This window comes from Panicum virgatum, chromosome 1N, assembly GCF_016808335.1.
Source record: "Panicum virgatum strain AP13 chromosome 1N, P.virgatum_v5, whole genome shotgun sequence".
NCBI classification, from domain to species: domain Eukaryota; kingdom Viridiplantae; phylum Streptophyta; class Magnoliopsida; order Poales; family Poaceae; genus Panicum; species Panicum virgatum.
In genome coordinates, this window is record NC_053145.1 from 64,604,311 (window position 1) to 64,622,469 (window position 18,159).

Genomic DNA, 18,159 nt, shown 5'->3' on the forward strand with positions numbered 1-18,159 from the left:
AGAACGGATGGCTAATGCAGGTATAGATGGCCGTTTGGCCCGATGCCCATGGGGCCCGAGACCCGGCCCAATTTAGCCCGACTCGAGCACGATCCGGGCCCGATTATTATTGGGCTTCGGGCGGCACGGGCACGATAGCCGGGCCGTGCCTGGGCCTCACTGTCAGCCCATGGATGCGTCCAGGCACGGCCCGAAAAAGGGCGGCCCGATGGGTAGCACGATAGGCCCGTTTAAATACTATGTTATCCATTATCAAACCCTATTTAAACATTTTCGGGCTGCCGGGCTACCGGGCCAAACGGGCCGGCCCGGCCCGATTAAATCAATTTCGGGCCGTGCCTGAGCCGGCACTTCAGCCCATGGGCAAGCACGGCACGACCCGTTAATATTTTCGTGCTTAAGCGGGTCGTGCCTAAACGGGCCGTGCTTAGACGGGCCCGTGCCGGGCCGGCCGGGCCGGGCCGCCCGTTTGACCACCTATAAATGCAGTGAAAGGCAGGGGCATCGCGGTCTTTTCCCGTACCCCGGCCACGCTGGACGGCTGACGTGGTGTTCCACGAAGGCCAAAGTGGCAAAAACCAGGCGTTTGGCACTGTTTTGATGGCAAATTTGTTAGGTCCAATATAAGAGGGGTATCTGGACTATGGCCATTGGTAACGGTGGCAATTTTTTAAATCCCCCCGAGAACGGCGGTGAACTGGGCGAAACAGGGGCGCACCGGTCTGACAGGTGCCCCGTACCGGTCCGACCGGTAGAGGTTCAGCAAGCAGCAATTCAACAGATTCAATTTTAAAGTGCTCAAAACTCAAAATTTGGTATTGCAGCTTGAATTTCGGCCAAAACAAAAGTTGTAGAGGATAAGAAGGTCTTCAAGATTGATTTTGGGCAAAAGTTTATCCGAGCTCCAGATTTGGGAGAAAAGAGGTTTAAAACTCAATCCTAATTCAAAAATGAAACCTTGAAAATAGGATTCGACTAAAATTTGACCGCAGTTTTGAAAAATAGATCAAAACTTCAAAATTATGGTTCAACCCTACTTAGCAGAAATTGACACAAACATAATTAAATTTGAACGCAGGTGACGACATGCAATTCGAATTGTAATTACGCGTGCACAATTAATGCTAATGACAATGCTTAAGCTACACTTAGCAACCAAAGCACGAAATTAACACCCGGGGTGTTACATATGTTGACAGCCAAAATTGGCATCAACTGGTCTGACCGGTCCGGAGCTGTAGTCTGTCCGGCAGGGGACCGACCGGTCTGACCGGTGGGTCCGACCGGTCTAGGAGGAGTTCGAGTCAATTAAGGATTTTTTTTGTAGAACTAGATCTGTAATAGGGATTCCTTGCAGGATAAGTCCACCCACCCTATAAATAGGAAGGGTCACGGCCGATTGAGGATATCCAATCGATAAAAATCAATACGAACTCTACTTTTTATCGTCTTTACCTTTTCTTCAAACCATAGCTTTTCCAACCCCAATCTGTTGTTCTTCCTTCGTTTCCGCGACGTCTGAAGGTGTTTTAGGTGGCCTGCCGACCCTAGAGCAACCCTACGTGCGCCTACCCTAACGGGGTACCTCCCGGGCTAGCGTTCGTAGGTCGTTGCCGATTTAACCCCGGCGACCGGTCTGATCGATCCCTTAGACCGGTCTGATCGCTCCACGCAGAAGGAGCTGCACCGAGCCCTTGCTCGCGCCGCGCGACCTAGTGCGTTCGTGTGTTGACCCGTAAAAGGCATAAAAAAGATCCACCTATATTTTTAGTATATTTTCTCTCCTCTTACACCGACACCAACGATCGCTCCGCCACCCTCCAACCTTGATAGGGAAGTAGGAGCCGCCGCCGCCGCCTATGGGCGAACGTGAGCAGCCGCGAGCTAGATCTCCGCCCTCACGAGCGAGCATGAGCCGCGTCTGGCTGCTCTGCGCCCGCAAGCGAGAGCCGCCACAAACGACATCATTCTGTCACATTCTAGGTTCACGCCAACTCACCCCAAAGACATACTCCCTCCATCCCTAAATAACTATCGTTTTCGCTTCCCGAGAAATAACTTTGATTAATTTTATATAAAAAACATTAAGATTTATGATACATAATTAATTTCATTAGATAAATCTTTTAATTTAGCTTTTTAATAAATTTATTTGGAGATACAAATATTGCACATTTTTTCTATAAATCGAATCAAATTTGTGGCACGCACACCGATGGTGACACTTAAAAAGGGACTGTGCGAGTACGCTCCAAAGATCTAGGAAGGGCTGGCCTTCACACACGACGATCAAGTCAATAAGACCAGTCTCAGTGGCAGTTTTATGGGCACGGTTACTTAGACTGAGAACTAAGTAACAGTGCTGGATGGATTTCATGGTGATGAAACTCTCCTCACATCCCATAAAATTCCATCCTTCTCTTTCCTTGCCATGTCAGCAAAAGTGAAAGTATTTAATGTCATGAAATTCTTCATGAAACTCCCACTGAGACTAGCCTAAGTCATTGTCGCATTGTGGGTCCAAAGATGACAGGAGGCACGGAGTAACGGACATTGCTCGCACGCCACGCACCCACCCTAAGACCGCAGCAGGTCCACGGCCGGCCCATGAACCTAAACAATCAGTTCAGGCCACATTGGGTTGGGTCGTTTCCCAAAACAGAAAGCCTATTGGGCTCGAAGACCAAACCGACGGCGGCAAAGACGCAGTGGAGGCTGATGAGGACACAACACATCGATCTATGTGCCCACAGCTACTCCTAGCTTTGAGCACGTACCAGTTGTCCTAGATCAACTTGCTCCGCGGTGCCGGTCTGGTGGCCGTCCGTCGGGGGCATCTATTCGTCGCTTCTACGACTTTATGCGATCCAATCGTAGTCGCCGCCCTGTCTTGCTCCTCCGCCGTCCCCTGCCTCCCTAGCTCCGGCAGCTCCTCCGCCGCCTCTCCCGCCATCCTTCACCGCTGCCAACCCTAATCAAGTACGTCACCGCGCCGCCCGTCCACTGCTTCGCCCCCGCCACTGCCCACTGGAGATCCTGCTCGGCCCGGCCGACGGCGCTCCCGCGCCGCCTTGCTCTTCGCTGGCTGAACCATCGCCGCCGCCCGTCCTCTGCCGCCCCCAGCCCCCTCCTCTTCTATAACCGGAGACTATGGAGCCGCCCCAGACCCCGGCAACCCAGAACCTAAAGGCTGCCGCCGCCCGCCACCACCCCAGTCGCCGGCGGCCGCTCCCCCACCTACCACCCCCGGACCCGGGCCACCCCTCTCCCCCAACCCCGCAGCCATAACCCTCGCGCACATCCAGAGGTGGAAGAAGTACAGTGACGTGCTGGCCCATCTGTCAGGGATGGCTTCCCCGTCGTCGCACGTTTCTGTGATATAATGCTCATTCATTTATCACGCGCGATAAATTTTGCGCGTCCGTCCGTCCCCGTCTCCACCGTCCGCGGCGCGCGATGCGGGATCTGCAGACTGCGCCATGTGTGTGCGGTGCGCCGGTGCCTGTTCCTGGGGCCGGGACCAAGCAGATGGTCTGATGCATGGCGGGAGGTGGGACCAACTGGAACAGTGGTGCGCGCTGTTGCTAGCTAGCTGTAGCTAGGCGTGCAGCTCCGATCCGCCAGCGCCCAGCGCCCACAGCGCTCATCAGCATTGCCCACTGCGGCCTGGCTAGTTGGCCACACCCGCATGTATTTCACGCGCGCAACGCCTGCCATGTCAGACCTGCCGCTAGCTCGTTCACTGTGCAGCGCCTGCGCGAGGACACGGCGTTCTGGTCTGGGCGTCCGGCACGTATACGTGTACGTACCTGCGGAAGGATGCTGCCAGCCAGGAATACATGTGCATACGACGACCGACGTGCTGATCTCATGCCACGCACGTACACCAGCCTGTCGATCGTCCGATCCTGCTCCAACGCAACGCACCATGCAGTCACATCTCAAACTCCCGGGCAAGCAGCTAGCGTGCGCACCGCAGGCTACTTGGCCTTGGTTTCTCCCTGTGCTAGGAATAGTGATATTTTGACCGCTAATTGCTTTATTAAATAAAGCTAGTCTACAAAATCAACTTCAGAACACCCATGTTAGTAACCCTGAAGAATTTAATGAGATCTTTGACCGCACGATTAGAGGATGGTTACTGTAGCATCGTTATAGCAAATCATCGATTAATTACCGTCATTAGATTCGTCGCGAAAAATTATACCCATCCCTGAAAAAATTTTATTTAGTACACCATATATGTGAGATTTCTTTTTCGAAAAATGTGCGCGCCAGATCCAAATAAAACCTTGGCAGTTGCTAGCACTGCTGGTTCAACAGTTCTGGTCGAAATATACGATCGGTGATCCGTGATCGGTCGCAGAAACCCCGGCCGGTGTCCGGTCACCCATCTCGACGATCGATCGATCAGTCGGCGGTCTGCCGGGCCGGCCGGGCAGACCACATCAAGCTAAGATCAGCATCACCTCGCTGTCTCTCTCTGTCCCTCGGCGGCTCGATCGGCCACACGCGTGTTCGGTGTTCCGGCCCGGCCGTGTGGATCATTCTCTCGCTCCACCGATCACTAGCTCATGGCGCCGACGATGACAGATCGACCGAGTCCTCCGGCGAGCTGCTACCGACCTAGCGTTCTGCCGCGGAGCAGTGGAGGCTCCTGCTTCCACGTCCGGAGCGCTGTAGCGGCTTAGATCTAGTGCCGATCGATCCAACGCGCGCGGCTGATGATCCATTCTGAATTGATCCCCCCTGTATCGTCGGGAGAGGATGGAAGGAAAAGCCTCCTTTTCAGGATCCGCGCGCCGCCCGTGCACGCATGTGGATGTGCCTGCGACGGGATCGGAGATGAATGAATGCGCATGTGTCGTGTGTCCTCGCGAGCACCTTTCAGGCATTCAAGTCGTGGTAACAACCGAGCGTACTTCCACCCACGTCCCATCGAGCTCCCATTCCTGTGTCCTTCATTCTCTGAAAGAAGCTGAAGAAACGGGTGGCCGTCTCACGAACGATGAGCCTCCACGGCGCTAAAGGCCGTGCGTGCCACACGTACCGGCCTGCCGGAGCAAGCAATGCATGCTACTACTACCTGTCTTAGCATAGAACTGATGGGAATCAGCCTCAGCGAGCCAGCAGGAGCAGTGATCTGTATCTCCTGCTGTTTCGGTGCTTTCAGATCTTCTGATCTGGCATCTCTTTGCATTGTCTCTACTGAAGCATGCAAGCTGGTTCCATTATATTATTGTCTAGTTTTCATATCTGAACGACGAAGCAAGTCTGAACTGAGTAATCTTTTTTTTTTTGAACATCTGAATGTAAAATAGATAGCAACCTTGACTGCCTATCTTGGCTCTGTCACATCTTAGTGTTGTATATATATAAGAGTTACAAACTTGGCATACAAGGCATTCGGTTGTGGAGATAAGGATCGCAATCTTGATCTAACAAACTCTATCTATCTCAGTCTATCTCAACCGAATGCATGTCTTAATCATGTACACCGCCAGGTCTATCGCCGTGGCACAAGTGTGTTACATGTTACAATAGTTGTCACGATATATTTCCTAACACCCCCACTCAATCTATACCTGTGTTTTCTAAAAGGTTTAGATTGCTCTTGAATTCTTCAAACTTGTGACGTGGCAAAGCTTTGGTAAAACCATCAGCAATCTGATCTTCAGTTGAGACAAGCCTCACATCCAATTGTCTTCTTGTTACTCTTTCTCGAACAAAATGAAAATCAATCTCTATATGCTTAGCCCTAGCATGAAACACAGGATTAGCAGACAGATATGTAGCTCCCAAGTTATCACACCAGAGATGAGGCCTGACTCTTAACTTGACGAGTTCACCAAGCAACTGTTCTACCCACATCATCACAGCTGTTGTGTTCGCCATTGATTTATATTCGGCTTCAGTGCTCGACCTCGAAACGGTAGGCTGTTTTCTTGCACTCCAGGAGACCACATTTGACCCCAGAAAAACTACAAAGCCTCCGGTGGACCTTCGATCATCTCTTGACCCAGCCCAATCTGCATCTGAGAAGCCATTTATAACCAACGGCGAGTTCTTTCGGATTAGCAACCCTGTTCCTTCAGAAAACTTCAGATACCTGATAATTCTCTTGACCGCTGACCAATGCTGTGTAGTCGGAGCATGCAAATATTGACATACTCTATTAACTGCAAATGCTAGATCTGGTCGAGTGAGAGTAATATACTGTAATGCACCAACCACACTTCTATACCTCGTGCTATCAACAGGTCCAAGTGGATCACCATCATGCTGTTACAACTGTTCCATCGAAGGCATTGGAGTGGTTACCGGCTTACAGTTTACCATACCTACTTTAGACAGAATGTCTTTTGCATATCTCCTTTGAGTCAACAATAAATCACCATTCAGTTTCTTATCAACTTCAATTCCTAGGAAATAATGCAAGTCTCCAAGGTCTTTTAGGAAAAAATCAGTCTTAAGAGCCTGCAACAGAACCTTAACAGCCTCTTGAGAAGAGCTAGTAACAATTATATCATCAACATAAATCAACATGTATATCTCCACATCTTTCTTTCTATAAATGAAGAGCGAGGTGTCAGACCTTGACGAAACAAAACCAAGACTGATCAGCTTGGTGCTTAACCGTGAGTACCAAGCCCTTGGAGCTTGCTTAAGACCATAAATCGCCTTCTTGAGTTTACATACAAAAGAAGGATTCTTCAAGCTTTCAAAACCTGGTGGCTGTTTCATGTAAACCTCCTCTTTCAGAACACCATGTAGGAACGTGTTCTGAACATCTAGCTGTCTTAAGCACCATCCTCTTGTTACTGCTAAGCTGAGCACAAGTCGAACAGTAGCTATCTTCACCACCGGGCTAAATGTGTCTTCATAGTCTATGCCTGTCGGTGTCCTGACTCGGCGGTCCGGCACCAGCTAGTGAAGTGCTGCGTGATCTCTATTCCTGGGTGGTTGATGCAAGAGGCAACACAGGAACGCACGATTTATCCTGGTTCCGGCTGCGGAGCAGTACGTCCAGCAAGGGGGTCAGGGCGAGGCCGCGGCGACCGCCCGGGCCGACGCTTAGAAGGAAGCCGGCAGGGGTGACGCGGAGAGCGCCGCCCAGCTGGGCATTGGAGCCGGCGGGGGCGGAGCGGATGCCTCCGCCCAGCTGGAAGCAGGAGAAGGAGGAGCTGGTGGGGGCACATAGGAGAGCCCCGCCGGCCAAGGGGAGGGAGAGACCCCCGCCCCCGAGCCCTCGAGGGCCGGGGTCGAGGGGGGCACGGTAGTGGAGTCGGCGCTGAGGGCGCCAGCAGTGGAAAAGACCCGCACCCCTGAGCCCGCGAGGGCTGAGGACGGGGGTGTTGCTGCAGAGGCGGTGGCGCAAGCGGCGCCGGAGAACATGGAGCCGGTGGTGGAGCTGCCGTTGAGCAGCGGCGGGTACGGGGACTCGAGGGACATCGACCCCGCTGCTGCGACCAGCGCCACCGGCCGGGTCTTTGAGTTCGTCGCGTCTTCCGTGGAGGTCCTCGGCACGGAGATGTTGTTAGAGGGTGGCTTGGGAAGGAAGAAGATCAGAAGAAGAGAGGAAGAACAGACTTGGTGGCGACAGCCAGAGGGCAGCTTGGGATTGAGTTTGTTACGGTTTGATACATGTTGAGTTCTCCTCTCGAGTACTGCGAGTATATAAAAGAGATACATGGGCCGAGCCCTACGCGCATGCAAGCGGATTGACCCACATGGGTCCAAAGACATTGCCACTGGGCTTCCTAGGCCGAGATGACGCTCGAGGCCCAACCTTCTCTTCAGTAGTACTGACAGATGTATGAGGATCTCGGCGACCAGGGGCATAGCGACGAGGGTGACTGTGCGATTGTTCGGTCCGAAGTCCCTTCGGAGGCTACCCACGCCGAGGGAGGAGGCAGCGACTGGCGGGCCTATGTCATCCCCTCGGATTTAGCCGACGCCGAGCGGGAGGAAGGCGATGCCTGGTGCAATCACATGACCGTTGGGGGCCAGGTTGAGAAGGGCCTTTCCCGGGTCATGGAACTTTTTTCGCAAGCGTACCACGACGCCAGCAATGTAAGTGCTCTGTTCGCCCACTCTCAATATTACAAATTTGTTTTCCGCTTATATTTCTTCACGCGCCTCCCCACTTGCAGCAACTCTTGTCCATGTCGAGGGAGAAGAATGAAAGGCTGATGTGGCTACACTCCAGGGTGCATTGGCTTGACTCATACAATGCCACCCTGGCCATGCGACTGGAAGAGGCCGACGCTCGGGCCGAGCAGGTGACCCCCTTGGAGGCGCGCATCCGCGAGTTGGAGCAGGAGCTGGCCCGAGCTACTGGTGAGCGTGACGCCCAGCGAGCCGCAGCTGACCAGAAGGTCCAAGAGGCCGAGGCACGTGAGGCCGAGCTGCGGCAAGGTAGAGCGGCGCTCGAGCAGAAGGAGCAAGCCCTCGAGACGAAGGAGGCCGAGCTCCAATGTGAGAGGGCGACTGTCGCCACACTCACCGGGACTCTCGAGGAAATGGGCTCCGACGCCGCCGTAGAGGAGTTCGCCGCCGCTTTGACCGAGAAGCTCGAAGCCGACATCCCCCCGATAGCTAAATTTGATGTTGTTGAAGATCCGCCGAGGGGGGAAGATAACCTATAGGGAATTTGGGCCTCAGAGCCCATGTAATAAGTTAGTACTTGTAGTAATCATACTTCTAGATTAAGTAATTTGTTATTGTAAATCGACAGTATGGCCCATCGAGGCCTTGTACGTTCAAGCCCTCATTTTTTCTACTTTACTTCCGTGTTCTCGTATATGCTTTAGATAGGTTTCAGCGAGAAAGTTGTCGTTCATGAACGTCTTAGGCGTAGGGAGGTGAGTGGGGATGCCGTATCCCAGAGGCTTAGGCGGTCCCACAGCTCGGCCGATCCCGTTCCTTAGTCATTTATGCCTTGCGTCTACCTTTCCAAGTATACGAGGAAACTTTGATACGGAAATTTTTCGAAAAAACGTTGGCGATTTCGGAGACGTACGGGGGTTCCCCCCGTAGTAGCCCCCGAGGGAGGCTTGGCTTTGCCGAGGGTAAAGCCGAGCGTACCTCAGTGTTCGTGCGCATTCAAGGCCCGAGGGTTTGGAAAATTCCCAAAAAATAAACAAGTAAAGCATACTCTTTATTGCTTCGGGAAATTTAAATACGAGTACAAGCTATGTACAAAGAGCTTGGAATTTTTAAGGATAGAAGCGACGTAGCTGTTGTATGTTCCAAGCGTTAGTGAAGGCTTCGCCGTTTTCGTTCTCCAACTTGTACGTGCCGGGCTTGAGCACCTCAGCGACAATGTACGGGCCTTCCCATGGCGGTGAAAGCTTATGGCGTCCTCTATTGTCCTGTCGAAGGCTTAGCACCAAGTTCCCCCTGTTGAGGTCTCGGCGCCGAACTCTCTGCGCTTGGTACCTTCGCAAGGATTGCTTGTAACGTGCAGAGTGTAGGAGCGCCACGTCTCGAGCCTCATCTACTTAGTCCAGCGAGTCCTCCCGGGCTCGCTGGTTTTGCTGCTCTTGATAAGCCTTGAGCCTTGGCGATCCGTACTCCAAGTCTGTAGGGAAGATGGCCTCGGCGCCGTAGACGAAGAAGAACGGGGTGAAGCCCGTGGCTCTGCTTGGGGTCATCCTCAGGCTCCAGATAACCGAGGGTAGCTCTGCAAGCCACCTTCGGCCGAACTTGTTCAGCTTGTTAAAGATTCTCGGCTTGAGGCCTTGTAGGATCATGCCATTGGCACGATCTACTTGGCCATTCTTCTGTGGGTGCGCCACAGCCGACCAATCCACGCGTATGTGGTAGTTGTCACAGAATGCCAAGAATTTCTTGCTCGTTAACTGGGTGCCATTGTCGGTGATGATCGAATTCGGGACCCCGAACCTGAAGACAATGTCAGTGAAGAACAAAACGGCTTGCTCGGATTTGATCTTGCCAATGGGTCGAGCCTCGATCCACTTAGAAAACTTGTCAATTGCAACTAACAAGTGGGTGAAGCCCCCGGACGCCTTCTGTAGTGGGCCAACGAGGTCCAGTCCCCACACGGCGAACGGCCTTGTGATGGGGATGGTCTGCAGAGCGTGAGCTGGGAGGTGTTTCTTGCGGGCATAGAACTGGCAACCCTCGTAGGTCCGCACAACGTCAGTGGCGTCGGCGACCACGGTGGGCCAGTAAAAGCCCTGTCGAAACGCGTTGCCCACGAGGGTATGCGGCGCGGCGTGGTGACCGCATATGCCGGTGTGGATGTCTCGAATTAGCTCCTTGCCCTCGGGAATGAGGATACATCATTGCAAAACACCCGAGGGACTGTGCTTATACAGCTCGTCGTCGATCAGGACGAAGGACTTGGCCCGCCTCACGATGCGCCGCGCCTGAGCGCGGTCCGAGGGTAGGACCCCTCAAATCATCCATTCAAGGTACTGGGTGCGCCAGTGTCATAGAGGCGGGGCCTCGTCGATCTCCATTTCTTCAGCCTCGTCCGCCGAGGAAGTCTCGATGTCAGTGTCCATGGCCTCGGGCTCCTCCATCGAGGGGTCCTTGGCCGATGGCTCGACGACCGCAGCCCCCGAGGGTTTGGGTGCTGCTCCGACGGCTTCCGCAGGATTCTTGAAGTCAACAGACGGCTTGGCGAGGTCACGGGCAAAGACGTTCGGGGGAACGGTGGTCCGCCCGGACGCGATCTTGGCCAGCTGGTCCGCTTCCTCGTTGTACTTGCACGCGATGTGGTTAAGATCGAGCCCGTCGAACTTGTCCTCGAGGCGTCGCACTGCGTTGCAGTACGCCTCCATCTTCTCATCGTGGCAGCTTGCCTCCTTCATCACCTGGTCGATGATGAGTTGGGAGTCCCCCCGGACGTCGAGACGCTTGATGCCGAGCTCGATGGCGATGCGGAGGCCGCTGAGGAGGGCCTCGTACTCCGCCATGTTGTTGGACACCGGGAAGTGCAAATGCACCACGTAGCGCATGTGCTCTCCGAGGGGTGAGACAAAATGCAGGCCCGCGCCTGCGCCGGTCTTCATCACCGACCCATCGAAGTACATGAGCCAGCATTCCGCTTGAATCTGGGGTGGGGGCAGCTGAGTGTCGGTCCACTCGGCTATGAAGTCTGCCAAGATCTGGGATTTGACTGCCTTGCGAGGTGCATAGGTGAGGTTCTCTCCCATCAGCTCCACTGACCACTTGGCTATCCTACCCGTGACCTCCCGGTTGTGGACTATCTCCCCGAGGGGGAAGGATGAGACCATGGTGACAGGGTGAGCCTCGAAGTAGTGGCGCAGCTTGCGCCGAGCCAGGATCACTGCATAGAGCAGTTTCTGGATCTGTGGATACCGTGTCTTGGTTTCAGACAGCAATTCACTGATGAAGTACACCGGCCTCTGGACAGGCAAAGCGTGTCCCTCCTCTTGCCGTTCCACAACGATAGTCGCGCTGACGACCTGAGTCGTGGCTGCCACGTATAGGTAGAGGGGCTCGTCGTCCATGGGCGGCGTCAGGATTGGGGCACTTGTGAGCGATGCCTTAAGTTTGTCGAGGGCCTCCTGGGCCTCGGGGTCCACGAAAAGCATTTGGACTTCCTCAGGAGTCGATACAGGGGCAAGTCTTTCTCACCGAGGCGCGAGATAAATCGGCTAAGGGACGCCAGGCATCCCATGACCCTCTGTACCCCCTTTAGGTCTCAGATCGGTCCCATCCGAGTGATGGCCAAGACTTTCTCAGGGTTAGGTTCAATGCCCCGCTGGGAGACGATGAAGCCCAAGAGCATGCCTCGAGGGACTGCAAACACGCACATCTCAGGATTGAGTTTCACCCCCTTAGCCCTGAGGCAATCGAACGCGATCCTAAGATCGGCTACCAGGTCGTCCGCCTTCTTGGATTTCACAACGATGTCGTCAACATATGCCTCTACGGTTCGCCCTATATGGTCTTTAAACACATGCAGCATACATCGCTGGTATGTGGGTCCGGCATTTCTAAGGCCAAAAGGCATCGTGACGTAGCAGTACATGCCGAAAGGGGTGATAAAAGAAGTCGCGAGCTGGTCGGACTCTTTCATCTTGATTTGGTGGTAACCGGAATACGCATTGAGAAAGGATAAAAGTTCGCATTCCGTAGTTGAATCAATGATTTGATCAATTCGTGGCAAAGGAAAGGGAACTTTAGGACATGCCTTATTTAAACTAGTATAATCTACACACATCCTCCACTTCCCACTCTTTTTCTTAACTAAGATAGGGTTATCAAGCCACTTAGGATGGAATACCTCCTTGATGAATCTGGCCTCCAAAAGCTTGTGCACCTCCTCACCGATCGCGCACCGCTTGAGCTCGTCGAAGCGCCGCAGGCGTTGCTTGACCGTCTTGGAGTTCGGCAGGATATCAAGGGAGTGCTCGGCGACCTCCCTCGGTATGCCAGGCATATCCGAGGGGCTCCACGCGAAGATGTCAGCGTTGGCGCGGAGGAAGTCGACGAGCACCACTTCCTATTTGCTGTCGAGGGTGGTGCTGATCTTCAGCGTCTTGCCGTCAGGGGTCTTCGGGTTGAGGGGGACGTCCTTGGTGCCCTCGGCAGGCTCGAAGGCGCCCGCGTGCCGCTGCTTGGAGTCCATGGCCTCGTCGGCCATTCCTTGCAGCTCCGCGGCGAGGGCTTCGTCGAGCGCCAGAGCCTCGGCGTGCTCGACGCACTCGATGTCGCACTCGTAGGCGTGCTCGAACGAGGAGCCGACGGTGATGACACCTTTCGGGCCCGACATCTTCATCTTGAGGTAGGTGTAGTTGGGGATCGCCATGAACTTGGTGTAGCAGGGATGCCCAAGGATGGCGTGGTAGGCTCCCCGGAACCCCACCACCTCGAAGGTGAGCACTTCCTTGCAGAAGTTGGCTGCCGTGCCGAAGCAGACGGGCAGGTCGATCTGGCCGAGGGGTTGGACTCGCCTCCCCGGCGCAACACCGTGGAACGGCGACATGCTGGGGCGGAGCTTGTCCAGTCCGATTCCCATGAGCTCCGAGGTGTGGGCGTACATGATGTTGAGGTTGCTGCCTCCGTCCATGAGCACCTTGGAGAAGCGGGTGTTGCCGATGATGGGATCCACAACGAGCGGATACTGTCCCGGGTTCGGGACGTAGTGGGGGTGGTCCTCACGGCCGAAGGAGATGGTGTCCTCCGACCAGTCGAGGTAGGATGGCGTGGCCTTGGTGATGGAATAGACTTTTCGGCGCTCGTGCTTGCGCTGACGAGAGGTCATGTTTGCCGTCGGCCCTCCGAAGATGAAGAAGGTGTTTTCCACCGAGGAGAACTCGCCATCTCCACCCTTGTCGCCAGTGTCCTTCTTCTTGTCCTCATCGCGGTTCGCGACATGGTTGTAGTACTTCCGGAGCATCTCGCACTACTCGAGGGTGTGATTGACTGAGACCTTGTGGTAAGGGCACGGCTTCTTAAGCATGTCGTCAATAAGGCCGCCACCACATCGAGGGCAGCCTCGAGGACTTTTGCGGTCCGAGGCCGCGACGAAGGCCTCGTCGGAGTCCTCCGCCTGCCCCTATCTGTGTTGGTTCAGTGGGACTGGCTTCTTTCCTTTCTTCCCCTGCTTTTGTCTCTTGGCGGGGGCCTTGGTCTTCCCGCTGCTGCCCTCTGCGGGCGCATCTTCCTTGCGCTTGTTCGCCTTGCCGTCGAAGATGGCACCAACTGCCTCCTCACCGGCGGCGTAGTTGGTGGCGGCGTCGAACATCTCGTTGGTGTTAACGGGGTGGCTTCTCGCAAGCTCGTGCACCAAGTTCCTGCACGTCGTGCCTTCGAGGAAGGCGTTGATGACCTCGATGTGGGTGACGCTGGGGAGCTCGGTGCATTGCTTGGAGAAGCACTGCACGTAGTCGCGCAGGGACTCATTGGGCTTCTGCCAACACCCTTTGAGGTCCCAGGAGTTTTCAGGGTGCACGTAAGTGCCCTGGAAGTTACCCACGAAGATCTTGACTAGGTCGGCCCAGTAGTGGATCTAATCCGCAGGCAGATGCTCGAGTCACATTTGTGTGGCATCGGCAAGGTGAAGAGAAAGGTTGCAGATGATCACGGCGTCATCCGTCGCACCGCCCAACTGGCATACCAGGCGGTAGTCGTTGAGCCAGACCGCGGGATCGGTCTCGCCCGAGTACTTGACGAGGGTGATGGGCTATCGAAAGCGTGGTGGGAAGGGAGCGGTGCGAATCTCCTGACTGAACACGCGGGTGCCCGGAGGCTCCGGTGACAGTCCTCCTGTCGTGCTCGGGATCGAAGCGGCCACCCTGTCGAGGGGTGTACATCCTCCCGTTGATGATGTTGCGGGCATCGCCGTCGCTGGCGTGCCCGCGCGTGTCGTGGAGGCACTCCTTCGCAGGAGTCCTCTTGATGCGGTCGTGCACCGAGGGTGCTCTCGCGTCGTCCGCCGTGGCCGCTTTGCCTTTGTCTCCCGGGGGAGTGTGCACCGAGGCCTCGTGGCCCTGGTGCGCTGCTCCTCCGTCCTTCGAAGCCGTCGAGTGCATGCGAGACGCAGAGCTCTCAGCTTGCTGCACTGCAGCCTTCTCGATGAGCACCTTCACCTCATTGCGCATGTTGCGTCCCTCGGTCGTAGAGGGCTCCGGCATGGCCTGAAGCGGGTAAGCCGCAACGACGAGCTTTTGGCTGGCCCTTTTTAGTTCCAGCGGTTTGTTGATGTTGTCATCGGCCAGAATCCGATCCCGAGCGATGTGTCCCGCTGCCTGAGCTCGCGCACCATGCGCGGTTCACTCCTGCTCAAGCGTGATACGCAGCAGTCGTGTCTGCCGACGCTCTTCTTCGAGCTTCTTCTCAAGCTCTGTGAGTTGCGCTAGCTGCGCCCGCCGCGCCGTCGAGCTTGACGAAGCGGCGGGGTTCGGAGGGGGTGCCACCACTTGGTTCACTGGTGGGGGCTCCTCGTTGTTCCCGTCGTCACTCGGCGCTTCGTCGACCGCCCCATCCACCAGCTCGACCATAAAGCACTCCCAAGTGGGATCGTAATCCCTCTCGCTGGAGTCTTCTGAGAAGGTGAGGCAGTATGCCGCCGCGAGCTGGAACAACCAGAAAGCATCGTGGTCACGGACCCCGGAGTAGTCTACAGCCTCCTCGGCCGTGAAGTTGTCCATGAAGAAGTTGATGTTGTCGGTGATCGAGCCCGCCGTCTCGGGACAGGAATCGTCAGGAGAGGACGCGATGAGGTTGCGGATCGCGAAGAGGTGGTGACCCGGTAGCTCCTCATACATGCTCATGTTGGTGCTGACCGACGAAAAGTAGTTCACAGCAGTGGTGCGCATCCCGAAGGGAAAGGGCGACGGTGCAGTAGCGTCCTCCATGGGAGGATCCGGGGCTGCACTTGGTGGTCGGCGCAAATGGTGCCAGAGTATGTGGTGACAAAGTGGCGACTCCGTTCGTCGCAGTGCCGGGTTGAGATGCACCAGCCTCGACCCACGTGGGGGAGCTGAGGCATGCCATCCTGCGCCGCTCCATGCGCGCTTGCCGCGCGCGTTGGCCCTAGCGCCTGTTGCGCCGGGCTGGTGGAGTCGGGGTGTCGATGTTGGCCTCGGCCGGGAGTAACTCCATGTCGTAACCGTTGCCGGTCGCGACGAAGTCAAGGCTCCCGAACCGAAGCACCGTGCCCACCGGAAGTGGGTGTGGCTCGGCTGCCATCCAGGAAACAAAAAGAGAATGAAGACAAAAGTCACGCAGCGCGGCCCTACCTGGCGCGCCAACTGTCAATGTCCTGACCCGGCGGTCCGGCACCAACTAGTGAAGTGCTGCGTGATCTCTATTCCTGGGTGGTTGATGCAAGAGGCAACACAGGAACGCACGATTTATCCTGGTTCCGGCCGCGGGGCCGTACGTCCAGCAAGGGGATGTGCGAGGGCACTGTATTATCTTGCACCGGGGGTGCCTGTAGTAGGGGATACAAGCGAGGTGAGAGAGGGAGGGAAGCTCCCAAGTCTCTGCTAGAGGAGAAGTTGATTGAGGCAAGTGCAATATTGGGGCTCAAAAGAGCGTATGTGCTCTGCGAGTCGTACTAAGTGTGTTGATCTGCCCAGCTGGAGAAGACAGAGACCGCCTCCCCCTTTTATAAACACAAGGAGGGGCGGTGTACATGTACAGGAGGAATGGAGAAGTCGTCGTTTTACCCGAATCGGGGGCGTGCAGTGGCAGAATACTGTAGAAAGTACACTGTGCCGTGCTGGAGAGTGAGGCGCCGGGCGTGCAGTCGTCCTTGGTCCTGCGGAGATCGCGCCGGCGTCCTGGCAGCTCCAACGGGCAGCATGGTGGCTCCTGTAGAGGGTACGCCCTCCAGGCGTGGCGTGGCAGCGTTTCGAGGGTCTTGCAGGTCGGGGTCTTGATCTGTCAAAGCTCGGGCCGCGCCCGAGGGTCGTGCCCATGCCGCTCGAGGGGCCTGCAGTGAGGAAAGTACGAGGGAAGTTCAAGGAGTTGGCAGCAAAGTGGCTGGAACAGCACCGTGCATGTTCGCACAGTGCATTGCAGGTTCCCACAGTGGTGCCACTGCGCCAGGTGTAAGGATCACCGGGGTGTCCGACCCTAGAGGGGGAGGGGGTGAATAGGATTGCTAATCGCTTTCTATCCTAGGGCTCAATCTATTTGCATGAGATAAACCTAACACGTCCTACACATGCTAGTTATGACTAAGGTTTATCTATTCTACTCTCTACTTACCCCTAAAAGACTTGCAACCTACAGCCAATTCTAATCAAACTAACTAGGAAAGTAAATGTATGCAAGATAAAGTAAATGCGGAAACGTAATACGGTAAGTAAAGAGATAAGGGAGAGAATATGCAAACTCCCGTGAAGACACCAAGACACACGATTTAACGTGGTTCGGTTAGGACACCAAGTCCCTCCCTACGTCCACGGCCACTTGTCCAACAAGAACAAGTGTGAAGCCAAGTCTCTTCGCTTGATCACCGTCTTGCGTTCGCCACCAAGGCTTCCGGCAAGCAAAGGCTAAGTGGCGCCAAGTCACCAAGACAAGGCCACCGCCACCGTCTCTCTCAAGGCGTCACCAACGACACCGTCTTCACTATTTGGAGCTTCTCACCAAGAGGGGTCTCCTTCCCTGCACAAAGTGTCGTTGCCTCTCCACACCAAGTCGGAGGGTCACACGACGAGTACACGATTGCTTGCTGCAGCAAGACTTTGCTCAAGGGAGGTCTCGCAAGAACTAATCCCTATACAAGTGTGCAAAGCACTCTCCCAAAGCTTCTCACAAGCTAGATATGACACTAAGCTTTGCTAGGATGGTTGGAGATGTTAGTTTGCTTGGGCAACACTTCCTTCAACTTTTCTGGCGTCCAACCTTATGCAGCAACCGGCCTTGGGGGGTATATATAGCCCACACACCCCAAAAGAGCCGTTGGAAAAGTGGCTGACAAAAAGCGCTATCACCGGTTAAACCGATGATCCACTTTGTGTCATCACCGGTTTAACCGGTGAGCACCTTTTTCCAACTAGCCGTTATACTTCAACAGCTACCTTAATCAACCGACGTAATCAACCGGTGAATGTATCTTCATCGCCGGTTTAACCGGAGCATGTAACTGTCCCAGAGTTCCCGAAAACCAAATCTCTGGACAACTACACCGACGTTCACTTTGCCTTGATCGCCGGTTTTACCGGTGCCTGTAAAACTCCTACTGCTTCTTCGGCCTCCAAGTCCATTACACTGGTGAGTGTAAAACACCCAACGCCGGTTAATCCAGTGCCAAACCCTAGCTCGCAGCTTCTGTGTTCATTGCACCGATGAGTGCAATTTGCTCATCATCGGTTTAACCGGTGATAGCAAATTGTCTTCGTTTTGATCTTTGCGACTTGGATTTCTCCATGGTCTCTTCAATTCTTGTCCTTTGGACTGAAAATTATTAGTCCAATCATATTAGTCCAAGTGTTGTGTTGTCTATATCAATCACCAAAACATTATATTGAAATATGGCATGAGAGGCCATTTTCGCTACACTAGGAATGGCCGTGCAGTGACCAGAGTTGGTGGAGAAGACCCTGGTCACTGCCACTATGCGGAGTGGTGGCCTGACGCCGTCTGATCCGGGCACCGCGGCGGAGTCGTGAGCATTTAATGCCTCCGTACGGCGGGCGGGTG

At 54.8% G+C, this 18,159-nt stretch overlaps 1 protein-coding gene across 1 annotated transcript; it reads right to left on the minus strand.

The window, feature by feature from the left end:
- Window positions 1-7,074: 7,074 nt before the first annotated feature.
- On the minus strand, window positions 7,075-7,452 carry LOC120653771 (protein diaphanous homolog 1-like). Its single transcript, XM_039931443.1, has one exon. The coding sequence runs from the start codon at window positions 7,450-7,452 to the stop codon at window positions 7,075-7,077; it is 378 nt and encodes a 125-aa protein (XP_039787377.1).
- Window positions 7,453-18,159: the final 10,707 nt, after the last annotated feature.

Excerpts from the sequence above, each read along its gene's own strand:
- LOC120653771 (XM_039931443.1), bottom strand. The coding sequence starts at position 7,452 with ATGTCCCTCGAGTCCCCGTACCCGCCGCTGCTCAACGGCAGCTCCACC.